Here is an 11561-nt window from a genome sequence, read left to right on the forward strand (position 1 = left end):
CGCCTTTCTCTTACAAATTGGACCTTTGCAACATCTTAACTGAGGGGTAGATCTAATAATAGGAAGGCCATTGTTGCCTCTCTTCTTTTGCAAGCTGCTCCTCTTAAAAATAGTTGCAGACTTAGTCAATATGGCGGATAAATCATAGTTAAGGCAGTCATGCATTTGTTTTAACTCTCATGAGCAGCAGAAACACTACTAACCAGTTAAATATACCCTTTACTTCATCCAGTTCTTCCTCCATAGACAGATTTTATTTCATCCAGAGGATCAATTTCTCCTATGCCCTTGTTATATTTAGAAACTGTATACGGAAATATCAAGTTTATATACTTGTTTTCAACTGTATTCTTCCCTCTTGCCTTAGAAAATATAATATCTTTGAAACTGTCTCTAAAATTTCGTAAACAGTGTGATATTCCCTATAAAAACACTATATATTCTTATAAATCACTATGCCTACCCTACTGGGACGAGGTAAATCTTTTAAACATCCAATTTTGAAATCAAATTAAAAATTTAAGAAATGAAATGTTTAAACATTGATCTTGAGCAACATCAAGGATCACAAAAAAAAAAAAAAAAAAAACATTTATGATTGAAATATAATATATAGACCTTTTACTTTACTATATATTAGACTTTTCCTGGAAGCCATAATTTTTTTTAATTGAACACCACTCTTGATTCAAACTAGAATCTTGAGTAACGAGGCGGAACAGTAAAATGGTATAATTTTAGGTTTGAATAAAATATTAAGTAAAGTACTTATGACGAAAAATAAACATAAATTGTTTAATAAATATTGGGTGTCGATTGACAAATTTAGACTTATATCTAGTGGTAAGCTAAATAACTTATCATCTGTAATCAGTGAATAGGGCCAATGAATACAAGTGCTGGAAAATATATTACAGCACTGTAAAGTATGAAAAAATTCTTATAGTAATCAAATTTTATAAAAAGCCTTGACTATATATAAGACTGGGGATTTAATTATATTTTAATTCCATATGAAAGAGGCTCTTTTGAGAATTCCACCTACATTAACTGAACCAGAATACATTTTCTCAAGTCTTATAATATTTTCAACTTAAATTGCAAAAAAAAAAAGAAGAAATATTTATGCCTTGCCCTTGTTACAAACAACTATAATTAAAAAAAAACTAAGATATACATAGAACCGTCCTAGGAATTCCCCTCAGTTTTTTGTTTTTTTTTGTTATCGGAATTTTGGATTCTCCAGAATGCTGAAAAAATCTTTATTTTTAACCATCTTATCTAAGTATTCACTTTCCTTCAAATCCTAATGTAAAACAAGGTATCTAACAAACCTGACAATAAAATAGATATTTTAGTAAAATAAAAATGTAGATACATCATCGAACAAATTGAATACCTTTAATTCTTGTAAATTTATTATTTGAAATAATTGTTGAAGAAAATAATATTAAATCCTGCACACTTTATTTGTAAATTATCTTTAAACTAGACGCGTTTATACAGAAATAAACATTCACCATTAGGAACATACATATAATATTATTTGAAACCTCGATAATCCATTCTAAAATTTGTAAATAACTCAGAAAATAATGAAGCATCAACCTCAAAATTCGATTTAAAGAATTTACATAGAAAGAGAAGCAAAAAAAAAAGAAAAAAAAAGATACGCACACAGAATAACCGTAATTTTGTTTCTGGGGTAGATGAACACCCCAGAGAAAATAAGGAGGGTTAAAACGAGGCTTAATAATAATACAAAGTAACAAACTAACTACTTAATGGAACCTTAGTGGGCCATTTGAGTTGATCCCGTGTCTTTTCAATTATCTTGGGAAAAGCGAGTCCCACATGTTTGGTCCAACTGAAATAAACAAAACAGATATGATTATAATGGATGTAATCATTTTCAATTGAAAATTCTAGCAATATTGACGTCATAGTGATACGTAATAAAAGCCCTAGCTAAATATAACAAATTAAAATGTCATTAAATTTTCTCAAAAAAAAAAAGGTTGAAATTATTCGATTAAAGAAAAAAAAAAGATGCAAAACTTTTGTTCCAAAAACAACAATATTTCAAATTAAGTTCCCATTTTTTCAAAAAAAAAAAAAAAAAAAAAAAAATATAGGGCATAATTTAACAATTATAATCATACACTCCTTACATATGAGCTTTTTCGCCGTATAGCCTAAACATTGCCATGGTTTTTGCATTTTGACAATCGTGGTATGTACAACTTGACTCCCCTGTAGTTGGATTGAGGATAACGTCTTTGTAGAGACTCATATCTACTGGGAGAGCAAATCCCTTAAATTCATCAGTTCGCCAATAGAATATTTTGTGGGGGGAGACCAGACATTTGAGGCTCCACATACTGAATATATAAACAAAAATTGGTTATAAGATAAATGAAGGAGAAAAAAAAATGCATCTTACTTCCTGGACCCAGCAGTGATTAGGGTCAGCAATTTTTTTATAGTACTTGTTATTAACTCCATCCAAGTTGCCTAAATCCCAAGTTTCATTAAAAGGATGTCTGGCTTTTCCGAGGGTATGGAGTCCCATCAGAGCAACAACAGAGTTTCTATTTAGACTAGACACATGTCAAAAATGAATATGGAATTAGTAAAAAAAAACAAACAAATAATGACAATTGTTTTTTATTCATTACTTAAACCAAAATTTGAACCAATTAAACAACGAAGAAGAGGATGTAAAAGGAGATAAAAAATGGGTTTCAAAACCATTGAGGGGACTCGTTATACAATCAACACGTCCATAGCGGAAGCGGAACTTGATTTTTGGTGTTTTGCAGCTGTTAATTAATGCGTTTTACACACAAAAAAACACTTGATAAGGTATAATTAATTATTTACTCCCTATGATGGCAACGCCTATTGTTGATATCTACTCCAACGTCCAGAGCAGCCTTGGATGCAAGAGCCCAAAAGTCAGCTCTACTCATAAAATATTTGTACTTTCTGTAAAGGGATTCTAGTGCACGAATGGGTTTGTCGAGGTTTTTATTAAAAGGTAGCTTCAGATTCAAACAAGCATCACAGCCATCAATACAATCATGGAACACGAGTCGAACTATTGAAGGAACTAAAACTCTTACCTAATTTATAAATTAGACAACAAACATTTTCTAACTCTTCTAAAAGGAGACCGTTTTACTTACTCCATTCTCTTGGGTCGATTCAATCAGATGGGACAAGTCCCTCAAAGTTCGATTGACCGTACTCTCATGTAATACAAATCCTTCACTTAAATCCTTGCAAATGGCAACTATAAATATATAACAAACTGTTGCTTTCATTTTTAAGGTTGGATGATAAATAGATAGATTATAAGCCTTTCTTAACTATATATAGAAGGCCTGAGCCTTTTTACTCTCTTAATTGCGTTGCTTATTTTATTTTGAATATCACTTATCGTTCACAGAGCATCTTTCATGTGACGTGGATTTGAAAAATCTATCATAACATATTTTAATTGAAGAGAATGGATTTTTTTTTCGTTAATCAACAGTAACGGCCTAGCATGTGGAGCATAGTCCTCACGTGACATATATTTCATAGCCTCAAATATATTTAATAGTGATGGGATTATTAAAAAAAAAAAAATCCAATACCAATGCTGATGAGATTCCAATTTTTAATATATTAAGTAATAGTTGAAAATTACTATTTTGCTATCATGGGCGTCCACAGGGGGCTAGGTACTCGGAAAAATTTCAAAAACTATTGATGTTTTCAAGAAATAACGTTTTTTAGAACAAAATTTCAAAAATCCACAACTATTCACAAATTTTTACCCCAAAATCCATAGCTATTCACAAAGAATTAAATTTTTTAGAGAAAAATTTCCTGTTGTTCACAAAAAAATAAATAATTTTGAAAAAAAAGTCAAATATTTTTAATTTTTTGTATACAATTTTCAAAAATACATAGTTATTCACAGAAAATTAAATTTTTTGCAAAATATTTAATATTTGTAGTTTTTTTTAAATGTATTACTTAATTTCCTTTTTGAAATTATTTTCCAAAAAATAAAAACATTTGTGTACAGCTATGGATTTTTGAAATTCTTTCCGAAAAAAGAAAAAATTTTTTGAGCCACTATGGATTTTTGAAATTCTTTTCCATCTAATAAAAAATTTTAATAACAGGTATAGAGTTTTAAATTTTTTTAAATTAAATTCCAAAAACCAAGGCCTTCCCAAAATTTAATCCTGCGAACGCCCCAGCTATATCTTGTATCATTTTAAAATACTCACTTCGACCTTTGGGCTAAACGTCAATTTGTAGAAAATAACAATAGTTAAACGTGGGATTTTCCGGGAGTTTACCATAGTTGTAAAACCCCAGAAAAGCCTGGGAAAACGGATACGGCAAGAAAAATCATAGACTTGAGTCAACGATATTGGTATATAATTTGGCATAGACAATTATTTCCAATTATATTTCTGAAAGGGATAATTGTGTAAGTTTCACGATCATAATATTATATAAAAATGTCATACAAAATTAAATATATTGGTTTTTCCAAAAATAATAATAATAACGTCGAACTGTTTAAAAAAATTTCAAGTGCAGTGATTCTCAAACTTGAGTATGTATTTGGGAAAGTGGACTACAACCCCTCAAAAAAAAAAATTAGAAATTTTGTAATGGCGTCATAAATAATTATTTTCAAAGATTCATTACCATTTCCTTTTTTTTTAAATGTTTTTAATAATTAATCACAAATTGTCAAATTTAAAATAAGAGAAGAATTGTTAAAGATATTTTCTCATTGTAATGCACCATACAAAGTTTGAGAATCACTATTCAGTTGACCTTGTTATTTTGTTTCATCAATATTTTTCATATCTAATATCATTATATGTTTTAATATGTTTTGATGTGTAGAGATCCTATCTATGTATATAAACAATCATTTGAAAGCTCACACAAACACAAATCATCTATCAATATTCTTTTGATTGAAAGCCTATAATTTTTCTATTATTGGTCCATAATTTTATGTTGACTTAAACACCTGCCACTACTCCAGAGAAGGACTAATTTCGTTTTAAAATTAATCATACACAAGACCATTCCAGTGTTAATATTCCTCAAATACTGTTTTTTATACTTTAATTGCATGAAAATAACGTCGTTTTAACAAATGAATACAATATTTTACTACAAAAAATAAAAAGGAGTAAAAATCAGTTTCGGACCGAGCTACAATAATAGTTACTGCATAGAAATAATCACTTAAGACCGAACCAATAAACTTGGACTGAGTAGTGTGCGTATCTCGTATCTTGTTATTCAACTTTCAAAAACTTTTAACTTGGAATCTCAGTCGAATTTCAAGTCGTAGTTTAACCCATTAAGGCTGAAAATTAAAAAATGGTCCGAGATGAATGGAAATTTTAAATATTCTTTTTTTGTTCCTTAACACTTTATGCTTAATTTTGAGCCATATATACATAAAAAATCACATTACATTAGGGAAAAATTTATTTTCTTAAGAAATGTTTAAACTTTCTTAAACAGATAGAGATATATACATAAACTAAATACACCCATTGCAAACATTTTCTTTCTCTGTGGGATTTATTCAATAATATTTTCTGTCAAATCTTGTAAGGCCAGTCAGGTTTGATGGTAGATGCTTGTCTTGCAAAATTGGTGTTCCTTAACTTTGGCAATAATAGATGGCTAAGGCTTCTATAAATTCATTTAATTAATTATTTCATTGATTGTGTAATTTCTATTACTTTTATTATCATTAATTGATAGTCGTTATTGACTGTCGATGAGAACCTTTTGTTATCTTTCCAAAGAAGGAGTAGAATGATGCCTCATGAACGAAAATCATATGTACGTCTCTTTCTTTATTTTGAATATTGTTTTTTGGCAGAATGCTTTGCAAAATATAAGATCAAACTTTTGTCAATTGAGACATATTTGGGTATTTTTGCGTATTTTAATTTTTTTGCAAATTTGCTTAGCAGTGCAAAGCTTACTAGTTAAAAGTCATTAAAATTCTATTATTTAATTGACCTTTTAACATACTATTATATTTTTACAAATTGTTATTTTTTTTATATAGAAACGGCCAGAGCGTATATATATCGATTTGAAAAATTTGCTTTGGAAATAAATAGAAGAAGAAAAAAATATATATATATTTTATTGTTGTACCTTAGCATCTCTTCTTCAAACTCTTTTGTTACAGTATAAAGATATAAACGAAGAAAAAAAAGTTATTCTATTCGCGAAAATTAATATTGTATCAGAAAAAAGTTTTAAGTAGGCACTCTCCTTAATGGAATGAAACTTAAATACAACTCGACTACAAGTTCTCAGCTTAAAAAAACTATCACAACTTTTCATTATTTCTTAATGGAGGATGTACCAAATTCAGGCCATAGAACTCAAATCCATTTAATGTTTCCAACTATTTATTAGCATTAGCAAAGAATGATAACACTAAGCAACAAAATTCAGGTCTTGGAACACCCGCCGGATAACACCAACATTTATTATTGTTATTAAAACCATAGAACGTGAAAATGATTTTTTAATTTTTCATGTTTGGCCTTTAAAACTTTTTTAATCACTCTTTTAGAGCATAATTTATATTTAGAGTAATATTTCTAAATAAAATAACTCTTTAAATGAAAATTAAAGGAAATAATAACAGATAAAAAACCTTTCCAGCAATGGAAAGATAAATTTATTATAAAGAATACAGTTGCGTTCCTACAAAATGGTTTAGGTCTTATCATATAAAAACCAAGTAGGATAAAGGGTCTTACTTGGAAGCAAATAATTTTTTCAATTACGATATTATAGCTATCCATTATCATTAAAGGATAAACCTTATATTACAACTCACAAAAGGTTCCATTTTGATTTATTTTTCAGTTCAACTTATTAATTTCTTAAAGAATATTAAATAAATATGTGTGAAACAGCTTCAAAATTATGTATAATTCAGACGGTGGGGAAAAATTCTGCTGTATAGCGTAATTTCAATTCGTTTAAAACAATTTGATTCAGATTAAAAACCTGCACATCCAGGGTGGTCTATTGAAATCTGAACACTAATTAATTCAATAATTAATTAAAGTTGAGTGGTTGAGATTAATTCATATTTCGATATATCAAAGCATAAACAGTTAGTCATTCAACTAAACACACTTGAGTTCTCTAGCTTACGTACAATTTGAGAAATTGATACATAGCTACTCCACAAATGTTGGAGAGGAAGAAGGGCTTTTCAAACAGGCCCAACTGGACCCGTAGGAGTTACAGAAAACATCCCTTAAGTCTATGAGGGTCCATGCAAGAGATCTTGAGGTTTCACGCCAGACTGTTTAGAAAGCTATCAAAAAAGTGTATCGTGAGGTTGAAGAGGCCACTTTTGACAACAACAATCAAAGAACCCCATCTCCTGCGTTATTAGGAGTTATTTTAACTCTTTTTTGATACTTTGCTCCACCACCCCACCCCCACCCGTAAAGCCCTGATGCCAACCCCTCGACTACGCCTTTTGGGTGAATGTCGAAGCGAAGGCCTGCAATGGCCTTCATCCAAACACTGAGGCCTTCGAAGACATTGTCATCCAGCATATGGACGCCATGACATAAGACTACATCTGCAGCGGGTGCCAGGCCTTCTCCCGCTACCTAGAACCTATCATTATCGCTAAGGGCGGCTACATTATTATTAAGGGAGCTCAGACACGCCTCTATCAATAGTTTATTAATTTTGTTGAAATTATATTGTTAATTAATAAATTATATGTTGTTGAAGTTTAAAATTTTAAGTGTTTAGATTTTAATGAACCACTCGGTATAAATGATAATAAGTTATAACTGCCTGTCATTATGTTTCATTAGAAGCTTCAGATTGTTCAGGCATCTATGTTGGATATTTTCAGTCCATTGTTTTATTAACTTTTAGTGCACAAGTATCGTTTATATTTTTGGTATACCGAATTGGACATAAAATTTTTATAAATAAATGTATTGTATTAGTCTCTGAATGTTTAACAAATTCTGGAATTAAAGGTCAAAATGTGGTTCATTGTTTTTGTTTTATTTCTTCTTATTATTAATCTAACCTTAGGATGACTATTAAAAAAGGAAAAGGATTGGGAGTTGACCTTATTCTGTATACATAGAATAAAACATATTCTCTTGTGCGACAAGAATTCCATAATTTAGTATACATAGTCTATCTTATACATGCTATAAAACTACTAGATTATGAATTCACAGATTAAAATATAATGGTACAAAAGTATTCAATTTGTACCCTGGTGCTTATAGGATCATACGTAACAACTATAAAAGGTTCGTGTTAGGATATATTTATTCGATCCAGTCAAGTCTTAGGTCCAGTTCTTTGAGTCCTTAGGATTGTCAGTCCTTAGAATTATTCATAAAAATATCGATGGTAGACAAGTGATATATATATGACTAGTACCACGGACGCACAGGGGATTGTTGTGTATAATTACCTATGAGTAAAACACTAATTAATATCCTAGACTTGTTTCCATTTTCTATTTATTAATTATACGTTTAGTTAAAAGAAAGGCACACAAGCACTAAAATACAGAGTTCTTTTTAAGATATAAAATACAGTGATAGATAAAACTGTTAAATTAAGTCTATTTAATACAACAAATAAAATACACAACAGAGATGAAAATCAAAATTGGGATGTGATGTCAAAAAACTAACTACTCCTAAATTGCTTAAAGTGAAAATCCCTAATACATGCACGAACTACAAAACAACTTTTAAATTAGTTGGGAAGGGGGAAATTGCATTAGTCAGTTAATTCGTCTTGGATGAAGACTTATGATAATTCCATTTGTTCAATAATTTTTCAGGTAGTAATATGAAGGGGAGATGGGATTACCCAGTTAATTCGTCTTGGATTGCTCCAATTCAAAGGAACACTTATTGCCGAAATTTAAATAAACACTTATGAGCATCCTATTGAAGCATTGGATATTACGCAGGATACTAATTTTTAATGTTACTTATTATTTGATATCTTTGCAAGATGTCGGTTTGTCTTTTAGGCATGCCTAACTGTGGGAGTATCGCCGTACTCTCGTTTAGGAGTAATTCCAAAGAACATAAACTTTATTTTAATCATACCCAGGAGGCTACCCTAAAAAATTGCGTTCATGGGTTTTTTTAATTATCCTTTTAGAATAAATTAAGTTATTTTATATTAGATTCAAATAAACAAACATAACTTATGCATAACATTATTTCTTTGAATTTTCAAATTATTTGACCACCAGCATTTTGTGTCCAAATGCGTTCCCTTCCCATGTGTCTCTGGCACGGACAGGCTCATACTAGTCTTATATATCCAAAAATAAACTTTTGAATCTTCCTCCTCCGTTTTTTCTGCCTAGAAACAGTTTTTGTTCTTCACTCTACTATTAAAATTAAAAGGAAAGGGGAGACTGCATTAGACAGTAAATTTGTCTCGGATGAAGACTTATGATAATTCCATCTGTTCAATATTTTTTCAGATTGTAACATGAAGAGGAAATACCATTAACCAGTTAATTCGTCTGGGAGTACTGCAATTCAAATGAACACTTTTTGCAACAATTCAACAAACACTTATGAGCATTATATTGAAGCAGTGGATATTACGCAGGATACTAATTTATTTGGAGGTCCGGTCCAGAATAAGGATCAACACAACAATAGTCTACGCTATAGAAAAAATATAAAATATTACTTCATATATGGAACATACGTGGATTAAAAATTCATTTCTTTTAAAATAAGAGTTAATTATAAACTGATTTTACGATTGGAGTGGGAAAATACATGGTATATTCACAAAATACAATATTAGTAATTAATTTTAATATCAGTTCTTATGTAATATTTCCAGAATTTTTTTTCTCTTTTTGTTCTTCTTCCAGTGCAGTAATCAATGGTTGTTGTTTTTTTTGTCAGAGAGGCCTAATTTAATTGACTGTTGATGACGCACAGTTAATATGTATATCTACTGCAAATATAATTGGGGAGCTAGGCCCCATTTGGTGATTCATGCTCCATCAAGCTATTTTTATAAAAGTACAATGCTCAAATGGGCATAAACTGAATAAAAATCCTTTTGAACAACCAGCCTATTTCAAGATGATTACATGCTAAAAGAGATTTACAATTAAATATTACTTGCTATTAATTAAATAATAAATACACTTACTAATAATAAAATATTTAACTAGTTGAACAAAGCATGAGTCTCTTTTAAAACACTCCTTCCAGGATTTATTCTCAATCAAATAACCTGTAAGACTCCGAGTTAAGGTTATATAATTCTTATTATATATTTTAAGACCATAAACACCTCATTTTTTTATTGTAAAAATAAATTCCAGTAAATTTCAGTATCAGTTTAATAATTTTTTTTTCCATTTATCGATGACCTTCTAAGTATACTCGTTGTCACACTATTTGTTCGATCACTTTGTAATTCCAAAGTTGACCCCAAATAACAAGAAGCGTGGGATCTAAAGCTTTATAAAACTTAGTAATCTCTCTAAGATCTGCACCAAATTTACTAAGTTCTATATTTCAAAAAATAAATAAACAAACTATTAGAAAACGCAATACGGCGATCACGTCAAACTTTTTTGCTCATTTGCTACCTCGATAGGCATAACAGAAGTGAAAAAAACAAAAAACATTACTAGGAAAACTGCCCTGGGGAAACTTGCCAGGTGAATATTACCCTGGAGAAAATGCTTTGAAGGAAAATTGCCCGGGAGAAAGTTGCCTGTATTTTGTTCAAACGACATGATGAATAATAACACATTATAAATTCGTTTAATATTATTTATGACAAATATCTAAACATATTTGTTCCTTCCATCCGCCTAGGAAGTTCCATCAAGTGTCTGTGTAATGTTATTAATTATATTGTATTTTTTTTTTAAAATGTAATCTAATCATCTAAGAAATGTATCGAGATAATTGGTAAGGAGGGAGGGAGGATTAAATGGCACAGGACCTCTTAAAATATGGTTGAATACCCTCCGCCCTCATATTGTCCCGGGGGTACTGTGGGACTGCTAAAAACCACCGTCAATTCATGCCGAGGGCTTGAAACTATTTTTTGTATGAGAAGTGTTCTTTGGTGTATGTGATACTTTGGGGATTGTTTTTAAGGATCCAGGGGTACCCTACAAGTACCCTGCAAATCCAAAGGCTTGCAATTATTGTTTGTTATTAGAAGTGCTCCTTGATTGTATGGCATGCATTGGCAGTGGTTTTTAACTATCCCACACTACACCCAGGCCCTGGCCAACCCCAGAGCTTTGAAATAGACTGTGATATTACAGGGGTTCCTTGGATGCATTAGGTGAAGTGGCAGTGGTTTTTAACAATCCCACAATACCCCCGAAACACTGCCCAATCCGAGGGCGGAGAGTATTCAACCATATTATGAGAGGCCCTAAGCTATTTATTCTCTCGCCTCGTATATTACTCATACCTGAATGT

The 11561-nt window shown here is 30.6% G+C and overlaps 1 protein-coding gene across 1 annotated transcript; it reads right to left on the reverse strand.

Annotated features, from left to right (window-relative positions):
• Positions 1–1760: 1760 nt before the first annotated feature.
• Positions 1761–3341, reverse strand: LOC121116281 (putative ascorbate peroxidase). The gene is given in 7 exon segments (XM_040710525.2): positions 1761–1867; positions 2172–2353; positions 2355–2381; positions 2444–2600; positions 2679–2822; positions 2884–3125; positions 3189–3341. Coding segments are annotated over 7 exon segments (984 nt in total). The 5' UTR covers positions 3327–3341; the 3' UTR covers positions 1761–1773.
• Positions 3342–11561: the final 8220 nt, after the last annotated feature.

The sequence above is a fragment of the Lepeophtheirus salmonis genome, chromosome 4 (genome assembly GCF_016086655.4).
Source record: "Lepeophtheirus salmonis chromosome 4, UVic_Lsal_1.4, whole genome shotgun sequence".
Classification (NCBI taxonomy): domain Eukaryota; kingdom Metazoa; phylum Arthropoda; class Copepoda; order Siphonostomatoida; family Caligidae; genus Lepeophtheirus; species Lepeophtheirus salmonis.